The sequence below is a fragment of the Enhydra lutris genome, unplaced genomic scaffold, assembly GCF_002288905.1.
Source record: "Enhydra lutris kenyoni isolate GAN:26980312 unplaced genomic scaffold, ASM228890v2 scaffoldscaffold22, whole genome shotgun sequence".
In the NCBI taxonomy this organism is placed as follows: Eukaryota; Metazoa; Chordata; class Mammalia; order Carnivora; family Mustelidae; genus Enhydra; species Enhydra lutris.
In genome coordinates this window covers 15655113-15673202 of record NW_019154106.1, presented here as the reverse complement: position 1 = coordinate 15673202, position 18090 = coordinate 15655113, and the positions used below count along the sequence as shown (strand labels likewise).

General features: G+C 38.6%; 1 protein-coding gene across 1 annotated transcript; it reads left to right on the top strand.

Moving 5' to 3' along the window:
- Positions 1-15860: 15860 nt before the first annotated feature.
- LOC111149737 (olfactory receptor 140-like) lies at positions 15861-16762 on the top strand. The gene is given in 2 exon segments (XM_022506980.1): positions 15861-16425; positions 16428-16762. Coding segments are annotated over 2 exon segments (900 nt in total).
- The last annotated feature ends 1328 nt before the right edge of the window (positions 16763-18090 follow it).

Sequence of the window (18090 nt, the reverse complement as noted above, 5' to 3'; positions counted from 1 at the left end):
ATACTTTGCCTTTTTTTCCTCTTTGTCTTTTAAAACTTTGAATGTGTCCTGTCATACTCTCTTGGTCTGCAAGGTTGCTGATAGCCTAATGGGCATTATTTTGTAGGTTACAATTGCCACCCCCCCCTTTTATGATTCTCTCTTTATCTTTGTTTTTTGTTTTTTTTTGTGTGTGTGTTTTTTTTTTTTTTTTTTTAAAGGTTTTTTTTTTTTTTTTGTCAGAGGGAGAGAGACAGCACAAAACAGGTGGAGTGGCAGGCAGGGGGAAGAGGGAAAAGCAGATTCCCCACTGAGCAGGGAGCCTGATGCAGAGTTCCATCCCAGGACCCTGGGATCATGACCTGAGTCAAAGGCAGACGTTTAACCAACTGAGCCACCCAGGCATTCCATCTCTCTTTATCTTTGGTTTGACGTTTTAATGTAATGTGTCTTGGAGATAATCTTTTTACATTGAGTTAACTTCTTGTACTTGGGGGTCTAAGTGTGCTGAGGTTTGTGAAGTTAGTTTTCTATCTACAAACTATGCAGAAAATAAAGTTAAGAATCAAGGCAAAAGGTAGATTCATTCTCTTAATCTCTATGAAGCATGCTTTGGAATTATTTTCAAAAAGAAGAGCTTACTTTTTTGGTGCTAGATACCTGCTCCCCTTATCCTTTAGCCTCTGTGCTGTTTACAAGACACCCGCAGTGATACCTTGGTTTTGAAATAGATTTAGTCACAGATGGAGGATTCAGGGATCAAATAAAAAAACCTCATAGACATCTGAGTTCCCCGCTCTGAAGAAGGTCTGACACAGGGCATAAGAGACACTTCAAAAACCTTCAAAGCTTATAGCCTTTATCATGTTGGAGACATGTGATGGGGGCATGTGAAATTGCTAGAGAATAATATAACCCTTCGTGACAAAGTGCTGGAGTCAAGATCTCCAGGCACCAAGGCATGTCTGGCATGCACAGGCTTCTTTTCCTGGCAGCTCAGTTTGGCTGACTCTGGAAACATCCTCTCCCCACCGGGATCTCTGAGCTCTGCTCATGCTGTCTGTACAGAAATTACACCTCGGGAAGGTGGAGAACTGAGCTGGAACACATTGCTGCTCATTTTCTTGCTTGTATATAATTTTAGATACTGCTCTAGCTTTGCTTTGCTTTTGTTACAAGTAGTAATCTCTCTCTTTGACCACTGCTACTGTTCTGGAAGCTGGCTGTGGATGGGCAGCAGGAGAGGAGCCAGTGGGTAAGAGGAGAGTGAAGTGGGTCTAGTCCACCCTCCACCCTCCATTCCCCTTCTGTGGGAGGAGGAATTCATGAGCTTCCTTCCAAATCTAGCAGCTTGTGATGACCCAGTGAGGAAACTAGCAGGAGAGACCCTGCTTGACTCCTCTGGTGTGGGATGTCATTGGAGGACAACATGCAAGCAAAGGATGCTGGACAAGGCTGGTCAGAGCAGTTTTATTTTTCAGAATCCACAGAACGAGGAGTTCTGTGACAGGAAATGTATAATGAGAAAACATAAGATAGGGCAGATTTATTGTGAAGATTTGAAAAATGCTCACAGAAGTCATGTATCGAGGCCACTCTGTTTTAGGCTTCTAAGTGCATCCCAGTTTAGGTTTTCTTAACCACAAAACCTGGAAGCATGCAGTTACTTGTTGGTTGAGAAGAACACGTGCTTATCTTTCAGGGTCTCTTCCTTGGCTGCCAGTTAAAGTCAGAATTAAAGTCACTGCACAGGTGACATGTCTTTGCACTGTCGGTGGTTTACCACTCTGATGATTTCGTTATGAACTATCTCTCAAATGTTTTCCATTTTGATACAGAGTTTCATTTTTTTTGAAGATTTATTTATTTTAGAGAGAGAGTGGGAGTGGAGGGTAGTGTAGAAGGAGAAGGAGAAACTCCATGTAGACTCCCTGCAAAGCATGGAGCCCGACTTGGGGCTCAATCCCAGGACTCTGAGATATGACCTGAACTGAAATAAAGAGTTGGTCACTTAACGGACTGAGCCACCCAGGTGCCCCTGGAGTTTCATTTTTTTAAGTTTTTATTTAAATTCCAGTTAACATACAGTGTAATATTAGTTTCAGGTGTACAATGTAGTGATTCAGCACTTCCATATGACACCTGGTGCTCATCAAGAGTGTGCTCCTTAATCCCCATCACCATCCCCCCCCCACCTGCCCTCTGGTAACCATCAGCTTGTTCTCTAGAGTTAGGAGTCTGTTTCTTGGTTTGCCTCTCTCTCTCTTTTTTTCCCTTCCCCTATGTTTATCTGTTTCATTTCTTAAATTCCATATATGAGTGAAATCATATGGTATTTGTCTTTCTCTGACTTAATTTTGCTTAGCATAATGCGCTCTAGCTCCATCCACGTCATTTAATATATATATGAATATATGTAATGATATATATGATATTATATATATGAAATATATATGTATTATCTATATACATGTATGTATTCTTTATCCATTATTCTATTGATGGACATTTGGGCTCTTTCCATAATTCAGCTATTGTAGATAATCCTGTTATAAACATCGGGGTACATGTGTCCCTTTGAATGAGTATTTTTGTATTCTTTGAGTAAATACTCAGTAGTGCAATGGCTGGATTGTAGGATAGTTCTATTTTTAACTTTTTGAAGAGCATCCATGTTGTTTTCCTGAGTGGCTGCACCAATGAAGTTAATAGTTTTAAATGGCCCATTATCAGTAGTTCTTTCTGCACCTGTTTAAGACATGACTTTCTTAAGTCAAGGTCAAGAAGATATTAATTGATATTTTATTCCAAACATGTAAAGTTGTGCATTTGCCACTGAAGTTCTTATTCCGCTTAAAATTAATTGTTGGGTATTAAGAGGAGAGGTTTTGGTTTTATTTATTTTTTCTTATATGGAAAACCAAGTGTTCTGTCATCACTTATTGAATGAATAGACCTTTTCTCTATCTACAGTACCACTTCTGACATATATCAGATTTCTGTATTTGAATGAGTCTGTTTCTGGGCCAACCCTATACTCTTTTAATTACTGTAGTTTATGTCTTATTATCTGGTAGTGCAATTTCCTCTAATTTTTTTTTTTAAGGACTAGCTTATCTGTTTTGAGTCCTTTAATCTTCTAGACAATTTTAAATCTAAATTGTCAAGTTCCACAAAATAACTTACTGAGATTTTGTTTGGAATTGTATCTATCTATAGATCACATTGGGAAGAACTTACATTATATTCACAAGTATGGGATAACTCTGATTTGATTACATGTGACTGTAAACAAAGTCCACTGAAAAATCAAAAAGCATAGAGTTCTGCAACTAATAAGTGACATATTAAGTTCCCAGGGAAACTGTAACGTGAGTAGAGGAAGCAGGAGAGAGGAGAGAAATATAAACAAGGATGCATTTTCAGGTGAATTCCAGCAGAGGATCACTTTAGACTGATTTTGCAGGAGAACCCTGGAGTGTAAATTATGCCTGGAGTTTGATGAGAAGCAAGTGACTGGAGTTTTAGACTTTTGCTAAGGGCTTCTGTGGGGTTGGTTGGAGCATAAATTCCCAGACACCTTGGTCTTTCTATTATATAGAGAAAACTGACTCCAGCACAAGGGCAATATGGGCAACCGTTGGCAGGAAAAGTGCATAAACGTTGTGGGTTAAAAAAAAAAAAGGATTAGAAAGATATGGATGGGTATGGACAGACCTTCACATTCTCCTTTATTTTGGTGCTCTTTATTTTTATTTTTTCACTTTGGTGTTTAATGTTTTAAATCAAATTGAGGTATTTCTGCACCCAGCTCCTTGGATTAAATTTATTTGAGGGACGTTAGGGCTTTGTTGCGATTGTAAGCAGTGTCCTTAAGAAGTGCATCTTTGGGGGGCTTGGGTGGTTCAGTTGGTTAAGCATCTGACTCTTGATTTTGGCTCAGGTCATGATCTCAGGGTGGTGAGACTGAACCCTGCATCAGGCTCCACACTCAGCCCGGAGACAACTGGTCCCTCTCTCTCTGCTCATGCTTGCTCTCTCTCTCTCAAATGAATAAATAAATAAAATCTTAAAAAAAGAGAATTGCATCTTTTAACTAGTGTCATATAGAGTGTAACGATTTTTTAATTGTATAGCCATCTATGGTACTAAATTCTTACTATTGCTAATAATTTTTCTGTAACTACTTTTGGGTTTTCTAGTAGACAATCATACCATCTGGGAATGCTGTTGGTGTTCTTCTTCCTCTCCTTTTTTTAAAAAAACATCTCTGGGTAGGAATTCTAGCACAATGTCAGATGTAATCAGTGATAATAAGATTCTTGTTCCTAATTTTTAAAGGGAGTATTTCTAACTTTTATCATTATGAATAATGTTTGATACAGATTTTGGGTAGACACATTTTCTCAGATTAAGAAAGTATTTTCTATTTTTGATTTATTAAGAATTCTTATGGAAATTGAATGTTACCATTTTTCTTTAAAATAATTCCTGAACCAGCAATTTTATGAGACTTGTGAATCCATTAGTGAGAAATTAAATATAAAGCAACGAGAGGGGACTTTCATCTAGCACAGTAGAAAATAATTTATTTCTGTGAATATTTTATTTTTTCTTATTTTAAACATTTTGGGGGAATATTTTAGATTACTGTGTCAATTACTTTAGTAGTAGATATAAGACTATTAGGGCTCTGGGGTGCCTGGGTGGCTCAGTGGGTTAAGCCTCTGCCTTCAGCTCAGGTCATGGTCTCAGGGTCCTGGGATCGAGTCCCACATCCAGCTCTCTGCTCAGCGGGGAGCCTGCTTCCTCCTCTCTCTCTGCCTGCCTCTCTGCCTACTTGTGATCTCTCTCTCTGTCAAATAAATAAATAAAATCTTTAAAAAAAAAGACTAATAGCGCTTTGTTTATACTTTTTGAGTCTGTTTTAGTAAGAGTATATATGTACATATACAGTCCATTTGATCAAGACTTTAAAATTTATGAAATATATTCATATTTTAATTTCAGTGGTAGGAGGAGCATCCTTGGGGATCTTCCTTTATACTTGAGAGGTCCGCACTGGATCTGTTTGATCTACATTGAGATTTCTTGGGGAATCTAGTCCCCTGTAATGCTCCTTTGTAAGACTCCTATAGTGCCATGTTTAATTTATAGGTTGATAGTGAGTCCCTAGGTGATCTGCATGCTAGAACTGCCATATACAATGTAAGGTATTTGAGACCTTGTAAAAGAAGAGTGGGAGTTCCACATTGTGGGGAAAGTTAAAGATGAATTTCTTTCTTTGGTAAATTTGCGCATGTTTTAGTAAACTGCAGTTTAACATGAATCTCATTTAGTGGATTCCATTATATTATCTAGCTTAACCATCTTGAAATGGATATGTGTTTAAAAGCTTCTTAAATTCCTCATATCAGAGGAGTTGAGAGGCGGGGGGCGGGTGGCTCCTAGGGGGAAGGGAGGGAAAAAATGAAACAAGATGGAACCAGGGAGGGAGACAAGCCATAAACGACTCTGAATCTCAGGAAACAAACTGAGGGTTGCTGGAGGAGGATGGGGTGGCTGGGTTATGGACATTGGGGAGGGTATGTGCTATGGTGAGTGCTGTGAATTGTGTAAGACTGATGATTCACAGACCTGTACCCCTGAAGCAAATAATACATTATATGTTAATAAAAAAAATTCCACAAAGGAAAAAAAAAGCTTCTTGTGTGGGTGCATGGGTGGCTCAGTCAGTTAAGCATCTGCCTTTGGCTTAGGTTATGAGCCCAGACTTCAGGGATTGAGTCCTGCATTGGGTTCCTTGCTCAGTAGGGAGTCTGCTTCTTCCTCTGCCTCTCCCCACTATTTGTGCTCACTCTTTCTCTCTCTGTCTCTTGCAAAAAATAAATAAAATCTTAAAAAAATAAAAGCTTCTTGCAAATAATTCTTGTATTGAAAATAATACCAATCATACAAATGCGCACACACACACACACACACACAAACACAGAATCCCTTCTGGATGTTGATAAATCTCATTCAAAATGTACGTTTTGCATTATAGTATAAAATATAAAGCCATTAAGGTTAACAACATGTTTTAAAATATTTAATTTCAACTTCTCATTCTTTACATTATTTGATATATTTAAAGTATATCAAATAACTGTTAAACAGCACATGTAGGTGATTCCTAAATGTATTATAAATCAGAATTTTTAGTAATAGAGGTTGATTAAGAAGTTAAAAGATTACTACTTTCTTAATCCACTATTGTTTTTCACCCTCACACTATTGTAATATGTAATTATTTCTTTGCTTGTTTACGCTCTTTCCTCTACCAGACTAAGTGCCTCTCAGGGCAGGAACACTTTCGGCCTTGTCAGCTATAGTATTCTCAGCACCTACTACAGTGTCTATCACATAGTAGGAATTACTAACATTTACTGAGTGCATGGTAAATGTAAGGCAGTGTTTAATGTTTTTTACATCATCTCCTTTTAAGATAAAATCTGCATTAACATAAAATTGACCACTGAAAAGTGTAGAGTGACAGTATATTCAAATTGTGCAAACACCACCTTTATTTAGTTCCAAAATAGTTCACCCCTCCCCCCAGAAGGAAACCCATACTTCTTTAACAATAAGTATCATTCTTCACTTACTTTAAGCCCTGGTAATTTAATCCACTTTGTCTTTGTCTTTCTGGCTTTACTTATTCTGGATATCTGATGTAAAAGGAATCATACGTGATCATATGTGGCTTCTTCCACTTACTGTAATGTTTTCAAGATTCATTGCATTGTATCATGTATCATTACTTCATTTCTTTCTAAGAAGGATGAATAATACCCCATTGTATAAATAGACCACATTTGTTTATTCAATCACCAGTTGATGGTTATTTGGAATGTTTCTCCCTTTTGACTATTGTGAATAGTGCTCTATGAACATTTGTGTATAAGTACTTGCTTAAATATCTGTTTTCAATTTTTTTTGGATATATACCCAGGAGTAGAGTTTCTGGGTCATATGGTAATTCTGTATTTAACATAAAAATATTTTTTAATTGAATAAATTTACATGTAACATTGTATAAGTTTAAAGTGTACAGTGTGTTCTTGATACATTTGTATATTGTAATATGATTATTGATGTAGATCTGTTTAGCACATTATATAATTATACAATATTATGTATATTCATTATACTGTGCATTAGATCTTTATGGCTTATTTACTATTTATTATGTTTGTACCCTTAAACAGCATCACTCTTATCCTAACACCCTCACATCCCCTGAAAACTACCATTTCACTAATTTTTTTTTTACAGTTTAACTTTTGTAGATTCCACATACAAGCGATATCATATAGTACTTTTTCTGTCTCACTTATGTTGCTTAACATGCTCAAGGTCTTTCCATGTTGTCACAAATGGCAAGATTTCTTCCTTTTTCATGGATTAATAATATTCCATTGTATATATGTACCATATTCATCCGCTGATGGGCACTTGGGTTGTTTCCACGTCTTGGCTATTGTGACTATGATAAACATGGGAGGGCAGATATCTCATTGTAATCCTGTCTTCATCTCCTTTTGAATGTATACAGAAGTGGAATTGCTGGATTGCATGGTAGATCAATTTTTAATTTCTTGAAGTACCTTCATATTGTTTTCCATAATGATTGGACCAACTTGCATTCTCACTAACAATATATACAAGGGTTCTCTTTTCAGCACATCCTCACCAACACCTGTTGTCGCTTGTTTTCTTTTCTTTTCTTTTTTTTAAGACTTTGTTTATTTATTTGACAGAGAGATCACAAGAAGGCAGAGAGGCAGGCAGAGAGACAGTGGGGGAAGCAGGCTCCCTGCTGAGCAGAGAGCCTGATGTGGGGCTCGATCCCAGGACCCTGAGACCAACACCTGAGCGGAAGGCAGAGGCTTAAACCACTGAGCCACCCAGGCACCCCTATTACTTGTTTTCTTGAGGAGAGCCATTCTAACAGGTGTGAGGTGATAGCCCATTGTGATTTTGATTTGCATTTCCTTCATGATTAGTGATGTAGAGCATCTTCTGATCTGTGTCTGTCAGCTATTTTGATGTCCCCTTTGGAAAAATGTCTGTTTAATTCTTATGCTCATTAAATTTTGTTGTTGTTGTTGTTGTTGAGCTGATATATATTTTGGATATTAACCCTCTATCTGATACATGGTTTGCAAAAAATGTTTACCATTTTCATGTTGTCTTCATTTTGTTTGTTTTGCCATGCAAAGCTTTTGAGTTTGATGTGCCACTTGTTGGTTTTCACTTTTTGTTGTTTGTGATTTTGGCTGAGAAAGCTTTCTGATCCCAAATTACATCCTCAAAATGAGTTATTATATCTACTAGCTTGACTATGCTATGAGGTTAGGAGATATGTTATTTGTGTATTTTCTATTTAATCCTCCTGAATCCTAAATTCCATTCTGCATAATGTCAGCTCAAAGATGTTGCGTCCTCTTAGATTGAATGATGGACAGACGGAAGGCCAGAGAAGTGAAGTGGTTTTGACAACGCTGTAGATTTTCTGAGCTGGATTCTAGCTCCTGATTTCCTCATTCCCCCACCCTTTTCTGAACGACTCTTCTCTTTCTGTGAAAATGAGAGGTTAGATCTGTATAAACTTTTCATTGTCGGTACCAGGTTTTATATTCCACAATTTCAATAAAAATTCAATAGGCTGCCTAGAGTTTCATTTTTACAGTTCTTTTATGCATTCTCTGGGTGATATATGACCAGTGGGAGGAGGAAATAGACAAATGCATGAAACAGGTGGCACCATGCACCAGCATGCTACACTGTAGAGCCAAGCCTCACAGACCATCATATGAGAGTTGGGATGCTAAAAATACCATGGAGGTGTGAGGGCCATGGATGGATGCTCCTGGGAATTTCATTAGGAAAAAATTTAGAAGATTTTTGGATTCATACTTAAAAAAATGACACTCGAGTCTTTCAACACACTAAGAACAATGGCAGAATTCATCTTAAGCTTCTGAAGAAAAACATTTTCCTAACCATAAGCTGCTTTGCTTTACTTACTAACATAAAGTAAGAAAAGCAAAACAGTGACTATCATGGGTGGAAAAGTTATAGTGATGCTCACTGATTTTTACTTTCTCCTGGAGGGCTGGAGATGGACATATGGGGTTCTGGATATGGGGCAGGGGTAGGGAAGAGAAGACTTGGCAAGTGGGATAGGACCAGACTGGAAGCAGGACCCCAGGAGATGGAGTCCAGAGACTCCCTGGCAGGCAGTGTGGTTGGTGGCCACTGGGAGCACTGTGCCTGATACTCACATTTAGGATATTTTACTAGTATTCTTGCTTTATGATATCCTCAGTTTCTGTAATTCAGTCCAGTGTCCACATGCTGAAGAGAAGGAAGGGAGACATTGGAGACAGAAGTGGTGGTGAGGTGGCTAGATGCATGTAGTTAGGGAACAGTAACACTGATTATGATGATGGTGATGGTGTTGGTAATGGTAGTAGTGATAGCAGTGCTTACACAGCAAAGGCTTGTGTAGTATGTGCCAGGCATTGTTCTAAGCATTTTATGTAAATGATCTCATTTTATTCTCATATTGACCATGTGAGGTAGGCACTCTTTTTTCCCAGCTTCACTGAGAGATTATTGACAAATAGCATATGTAAGTTTAAGGTGAACAATGTGATGATTTGATATATGTATGTGTTGAGAAATGGTTACCACAATAAGTTTAGTTAATGCCTCCATGCCCTCACGTACTTACCATTTTTTGTGTGTGTGATAACATTTAAGATTTACACTCTTAACAACTTTAAAGTATATAATACAGTATTGGTAATCATAGTCACCATGCTGTACATCAGATACCCCACTAGATGCTATTTTTAGCACCATTTTACAAATGGGGAAACTGAGGCACAGGAGGTTTAAGGTTAAATAATTTGCCCAAAGGGAAAAACCTGGAACAGAATCCTTGAGGGGCGTGACTTCCTGCTGGCACCCAAGATAGTATGGTAAGCTATTTTTTTTTTATAAGATTTTTTATTTATTTATTTGACAGAGATCACAAGTAGACAGAGAAGCAGGCAGAGAGAGAGAGGGAAGCAGGCTCCCTGCTGAGCAGAGAACCCGATGTGGGACTCGATCCCAGGACCCTGAGATCATGACCTGAGCTGAAGGCAGCGGCTTAACCCACTGAGCCACCCAGGCGCCCTGGTAAGCTATTTTATTTGGATAGTTACATGAAGTACTTCTGTGGAAGATTGGAAAATCTGGGGCCACAGGTTCAGCATTTGTGACAAACTTTGTCCACTTTTCTGTATTTTCACACCTTGGCCTTGAGCCACATCAGGAGACTTGGTAGCCTCTGAGGCAGGGTCTCACAGGACTAGGGTGTTTAAATTCCTGGTCCAGTGCCAGCTTCTTCCAGCTGGCTGGGAGAAGGGAGATTGTCTCTTTCAGGAACTGACTCTCCAGCTCAGACACTCAGGGAAGTCACTTTCAACTTGTTCCAGTTTTCAGGGCAAGAAGGACAATAGAATTCCCAGTCTGGTCAGGTCATGTAGTTAGTGATTTCATCCAAAAGGCCTGACATTAGGGCATTAGAGCTGGGGTCATTTAGGTGATGGAGCAGCCATCTCTCCCTGTCATACTCCTCCCTGCTCTGACCCCAGAGAGCCAACAGAGACTTAGGATCAACTGTAGGTGAGTTCAGTCCTATGGTCGTTGCAAAATGTGGCAGTTGGGATCTCTTCTTACAGGTAGAATGTGAAATTTCAACTGGTATTTCAGAAATTTTCAGTCCTTTTTCTAGAGAAAATGTCTAAGTAAAAGAATAAATTGTACATTATTTAAGTATTTCAACTTGGCTGTACAAGTAAGTTTTCTCTCGGTGTTGATATCTTTTCTGTTAAATTCAAATTTTCTATTTTTTCATGCAAAAAGACAATGGAATAACCCATTTGATTCTTGGTAATGATCCTGATTTTATCTTTCTCTTTTCTGAATTTTGATTAAAGTTACCAAAATCCTATCTTTTACTTGGTATTAGGGTTTGAATCGAGAAAAGAAAACACAAATAATAATAATAATCAACAACTTACATCTTTTTTCTTAGAACTTTAAAGTGTCCACAGTCTATTCATTTACTTTCTTATCCGATCTTAGCAGCACCCTTCAGAGTCAAGTAGAGTATTGACATCACTATTTTGCAAATGAGGAAACTGAGGCTCCAATTGGCTGTTTGAAGCTGCTGAGACCTCCATGATTTGATGGCTATTTTAAACTCTCAGGATCCAGTAGCGTTAAGAACATGCCATCAGACCCAGACTTGGAATGTCCCAGTCTCATATAGTGAGTCCTCCACCCATTTGGAATTGAGATAAACTTCTTTTACATGATTTCTTCACCTGTCCTGAGCCAGTCTTTTTTATTTCATAAGGATATAAGCAGACAGATAATACAGAGTGTTCTCAAGCTCTTTTCCTAAAAAGACTGAGCTTCTTTTTAATCAGAAATATATTCTCAGCCATGTTTCTCCGTGAGGATCATTGGATTTACCTGGCGGTTGCCCAGCACCATCTTCTGAGATTCTGCAGCATTCTGTAAAAGCAACTCTTGTGATTCATTTGACTTTCTCTGCTTATGAATCTCACAATTATGGCTGAGGACTGGAAGCATCAACACTGGTCAGTGCATTGAAATTTATAAGCCCAATCCACAATTTGGATATCAGGCTTGGAGCTTAGATAGTAAGAAGGACATGGTAGAACTTGAAATAAAAGGGATATAAGGTCAGGAGGGCTCGGATAGGGTGGGGAAAGTGCTGCAGCAGAGGGAGGCCGGTGGTGGGATAGGATGGAGCAGATGGTGGGGAGGCCTGAGTGCTACCAACCAGGGCCCATGAGGTGGAGGCAGCAAGAGACCCAGGTGAACCTTAAGTTTATCTGTGTAGTGTGAGACAGACAGTAGGTGGTGCTGGAGGAACCGAGGTCAGCATTTGTAAAAGTTAAGGGTAGTTTACATCTTAAATCACATCCAGTTTGGGGTAGGACTCTTCTTCATGCTCATCCAATTCTTATTCTATCACAGCCTGAATACCCTACACTCTGTGAAATGGGGACCAAGCTGACTTCAGCTTCTGCTTCCTCAGCCACCAGACCATAGTATCTGTTGATTGAATGAATGAGTGGGCATACCTTTACCTACTGTGAATCCAGGGGCCTGGGGATAAACTCTGAATTTATATGACTCACAAATAATTTGAATGTGAAAGTCTGCTCATGTGATAGATCATCTTTCAAGGTGAATGCAGAATGTTTAGAATTCTTTGTAACAGCTGAGATAACTAATCTTGGAGATGCATGGGCAGAATCAGTGGGTTGGTGGCCAGGGCCCTAAAGGAGTCATCTGGACTAGAGAGGTCCCTGAGGGTCATTTCTGTGGTGATAACAGGGGAAAAAGTGAAAACAGATTTTATTCCTCTGGATAGCACAAGGAAGAGGAAATGAAGCACAGAGAGGTTAAAAACCTGCTCAAGGTCGCACCATTAGGAAGTGTCTGAGATAATGGGGAGGTTGTAAAGTGGGTGCAGCTGCTCATGAATGCAAGGAAGAAGTTGTGTTGACTAATGGGCTCAGCCAGTTACTGTTGATAGCACTAGGCCACACCACCAGCTCTCCTCACTTGACAGGGAGGAATACTATGGCTCAGGAAGATGAAGGGGATTTTCCTAAGTCTCACAGTTACCTCAGAGAAGAGTCAGCACTAGAACCCAGACTTCTGACTCCTGTTGTACTGCTTGGGAGAGAAAGAAGCTAGAAACTCTCCGTCAGGGAATGGCACGGTGAATACCGTGTGGGTTTGACATCAGAGGGAGCTGTGGTCAAATTCTGTTCTACCACTTATAGCCCTGGGATAGTATGTAGGAGAAGAAAATTATTGATATTTAATTTTATCATCTGCAAAGGAGAAAATAAAACCCACTTTTCTATCTCATTGTAATGATGAAACAGTATGGTGCATAATAAAGCACGGAGTTACACATTCAAAGAGACCCCATTATACAGACTTAAAGTTTTCTCTACCAGTTTCAACAACTGCTTTGACAGAACACTCAAGAGCTGGCATCTAAGGGGCTGAGATTTAGAAACCCTGATCATCTATTAGTTATTTCTCATTTCCCTCTAAGTTACTCTTTGTAGCTTTAACAATTTCTGAAAGGGAAAAATATATTTGATAGTAAGACATTGGAAGTTGTTCAACATTCCAGTGGTCAAATAAATACAAATTTAAAAAAGTAAGAAGAAGTTTAGCAAAAAATAAATCCTGATATCCATTATTAGCTGGGGTGAAAGAGGTAATCTATATTTTGGTGTCAGTTATATAAATTGGGGACTGCTGTTTTTTGGTGAGAGATATCAAAAGTCTTTATAATATCTATATCCCTCTGTTTAGTCTATAAATCTGAGAAATTATCCTAGGGACCCAGAGATAACTTAATGCACGACGAGGTTTTTTTGTGGTATTAGGAAAAAAATGACTATTATTATGTACATTTACTTGACAGAATAATGGGCAATCATTAAAACAATGCCTTATAATAATATGGGAAATGTTTATATTCATCAGGATAATATATTAAACATATGGTGTGATTTCAAAAGTGTCAATGAGAAGTGAACAAAAATCTGTAGATAGGAGAAAGAATTGAAGTAAAATATATTAGAAAGTTGGCAAGATTTTTTTTTTTTGGATGGTGGTACTAATTTTTTTCTCTTTAAATATTTTCTAAACTCTGTCTACTCAGCATGAGTTATCTTTGTAATTACTTCCCTCCCTTTTCCTAAGAGGATCTGCTGATACAGATATAGAGCTAGCAGTTTTGTCTTTCCTTGTGCTCCTTTTGTCCACTCTGTGACTGAGCAATCTGGGTTCTGAAGTGTGTGATGTAGTAGAGAGGGACAAACTGGGAGTCAGGAGATATGGGATCTGTGTTAGTCTCCCACAACCTAACTTCTGTGACTTGGGTAAGCTATTTAACATCACTAGATCAAAATGTTAGCACTTGAAAGCCAAAGATGTTTATACCAGCTTATCATACCAAAAAACTAACCTTAGTGACTTTTTAGAAAAGAAAATGGAAGTGATGTTTCAAGAGGTCTCCTATAGCCCATAAATGGATGAGATCCCTCATTTGTTTTTTGAACCCATTCACTTAGGATTGTGGGAGTTTTCCAAATGAGAGAAAATATTTTGAAACATTTTTTTTTCTCCTGCAGGAACTTTCTTTAATCCTATCCAGGCATTAAACATATGCATCATTCAAAGCAGGGGAAAGAGGACCAGATGATGCAGAAGGACAGACCAGACGACTTGTTAAGAATACTATTGGTTCTATCAGTGTACTATGTTAGAAAGTAATTAATTCTGTTAAGAACTTATCAACCTCCTTAGATCCAGGTATTGTAAGTTTCCTTTTTTTTAAAAATTCATTTAGCAAATAGTCATCGACCACTGTTTTAGGTCTGGCGATATGGATATTAAACACAAAAAATCCTCTTTCAAAATACTTTAAGAATAGGGTGAGAAGATAGAGGGAGACCAGTACAACATACTGTGTGTGCAAAGAGTGTGTACAAAGAGCTAGGATAGAGATGTGATCTGGGTGCTGTAGGAATACAGTGCAAGTCCTTGTAATCTAGCTTGGGGTGGGGGAAGAGACCATCTTTCTTGTAGAGATGATATCTGAGCCTAGTTTTGGAAGATGTATGGGAGTAAGCCAGTAGAATTGGGAAAGACTGGGGGAATAGCATGTGAATGGCAACGAGGTGTTAGTGAGTGTGACTTGGTCACGGAATTTAGGATAGTTTAGTGTGGCTAAAGTATATGGTATTGGACAAGGATGGATAACACAGGTAGGTCATTAAGTTCCAGGGATTTGTAATGAATTAAAATGCTTAGATTTTATCTTGAAGCAAGAGGAGCTTTTGGAGGATTTTAAGCTGGATGATGACATGATTGAATGATTGAATTTTACACATATTACTGCCTGTAGTGTGGCTGATTGAACAGGTGTCTGGGTGAGATATGAGGCAGGAGAGAACAGCTGTGGTGTTATCGGAGCAGCCATCAGATTATTTTGTTAATTGATCTAAGTCTAGTGCTGAGAACTATGATTGGGGTATTGTAGGTGCTCAGAATGTTCTGGAATAAATGGATGGATGCATGAATGAAAGTTAAGGAACAAGATTTGACAAGGTGTGATGATGAATTTTGAAATTATGAGATGGATTAGTAAAGGGAGAAGTCAAGAATAACTTACTCCCATGTTTGTGGTGGGTGTTGGAGGAAATACAGAAGGGGGGCAAGTTGAATTGGGATTGAGATGAGGAAGTCAGTTTTTGAGGAGATGCCCATGTGCATTGCAAAGTGCAACTGGGAATTGAAAGTGTGACTCTAAAAAAAGCAACTACAAAAAATATTTAGGGAAATTATTAGTGGTTACTTTTAATAAACTAAAATTTATATATATTACAGTTTTTGTTACCAAAAACCCCATGAAGATATTTTCAATCAGAAAATAGAATTCATTCTCATTGGTTAAAATGCAAGAGATGTAATATTTTAGGAGTTGTTTATTTTTTCTGCTATTTAACTTTGTACTTAGTCAAAATTATGAATTAGAAATGCAGAAAATGATTTGTATTATTAGCAGGTTCCTGCTTTGAGACTCAGGATTTGGGATAATGCTATTCCACAAACACTGATTTCCCCCAACTTTCTGAAATTTCTTGAAAGAGGTAGTAACAAATTATTCTTGGTGAATCTCTTTTCACCCAAGTCCTTGCTGTAGCTCAGGATTCATGGATAGTCCACAAAACATCACAGAATTTTTCATGCTGGGACTCTCACAAAACTCTGTGGTGCAGAGAGTTTTATTTGTATTCTTTTTGATTGTCTACCTTGTCTCTGTTGGAGGCAACCTACTTATCATGACCACCATTATCATTAGTCCCACCTTGGGCTCCCCTATGTACTTTTTTCTCTCATGCTTGTCTTTTATTGAATCTTGTTATTCCTCATGTATGACCCCAAAACTCATTGCTGACTCCTTGTATGAGGGGAGAGCCATCTTTTTTGAGGGTTGCCTAGCTCAATTCTTTGTTGCCCATTTACTGGGAGGAACTGAAATCATCCTGCTCACAGTCATGGCCTATGACCGTTATGTAGCCATCTGCAAACCCCTGCACTACATGACCATCATGACCAGGCATCTCTGTGCCCTGCTGGTGGGAGTGGCTTGGCTGGGAGGCTTCCTGCATTCACTGGTTCAGCTCCTGGTCCTTCAGCTGCCCTTCTGTGGCCCTAATGTGATCGATCACTTTGTCTGTGACTTGTACCCGTTGCTGGAACTCGCCTGTACAGACACGTCATCGGTGTGCTGGTGGTCGCCAACAGTGGTGTGATCTGCCTCTTGAACTTCCTCATGCTGGCTGCCTCCTACATTGTCATCCTGCATTCCTTGAGGTGCCATGGTGCAGAGGGGAGACGCAAAGCCCTGTCTACCTGTGGGGCCCACTTCACTGTTGTTGCCCTGTTCTTTGTGCCTTGCATATTTATTTATATGCGGCCATTGTCTACTTTGTCCATAGACAAAATAGTGGCTGTGTTTTATTATATTTTGACACCCATGTTCAACCCCCTGATTTATACACTGAGAAATGCAGAGGTAAAAAATGCCATGAAAAATCTATGGAAAAAATGAGCAGTTGTGGATAGAGGATACAGGTACAACAGGGAAAGAAATAACCAGTCATTCTCAATAAGAATTCATGTTCTCATGATGAGAGCTGCGAGACTATAAAAATTTTCAGAATAAAACTGATTTGAATGTTTAAAATTATGTCTAATCTATTCATATCCTATGTTACTGACCAGACAAATTATTATATGCAACTTAAATTTCTTCTTAACAGTTTATACTAAATTGTAGGACATGAAAGCACCATCTCTCCCTCCCTCACCTTTGTCTGAGATGGATCCTTCATTAGCCTGGGGTACTAATGATGAATAGAATCCCCATATTGAAATGTTACTAATCTGGTCCTCCAAATCTGCACATCAGAATATTGATCAGAGTAGTTACTGATGGTTTGCTTATACCTGATTCTGTCTACAATTTTTTTTCAAGATTTTACTGAAATATAGTTTAATGTGATCTTATTACACTTAAAAACATTCTGGGAAGAGTCCATCAGCTTCACAAAATTGCCAGGAATCCACAGCAGAGAAAAGTCAAGACTACCTTTATTGGCATGTTTCAGACAGAGATTGCTGCTCTGGCTGGGTCTTGGACAGAAGAGCACAAGGCACAGAGAGTGACTGGGTCTGGGGAACATTGGGAGGGACTCAGCAGTCTCCGGTTGCCCTGAGATGGACATTGTCCTCACAGCATAATCTACACTTCCTCTTCATCTTCCATGTGGATTCTTAGATGGTGATCCAAGGCTTTCCTGCCATGAACAGTTTTGAAGATGCAACCTGGATACCAACAGTTGAATGTCCTTTTTGCAGGCATCCCTCTTTGTTCCCTTGACCCTAGGGAAGAACCAAGGCAGAGGCTTTTTGGGCATTGTCGCTGTCTGTGGAGGGACAAGTTGGTTTTGGAACAGTAATATTGGAAAGAATCTACAGCTTGGGACTCTGAGAATACAGCAAATAAAATTAGGGATTGCTGAACTCAGATCATGAAAATGCACAGAATAGGTTTATACTAAACTTAATATAACTATCATATGTTATGAAATTCTGCAATTAATGTCTAAACATTATGTCCACGTGACCACACACATACACATACACAGAAACTATTGAACATTGACTTGGTACATCAGTTTACAAATGGGGTCTCATATTGTCCTCATAAGAAGTTGACATGGTTTTCTTTTTAAAAATGAAGAAAATGTATTCATAGAGGTTGATTTACTTAGCCAAGTTTGAGCTGGAATTTAAATCCAGATCTTTCTGTCTGCCTTCAATTATGATCTTGCCAAAATGCATAGTGCTTTACTATCCACAGATCTTCTTCTGAAT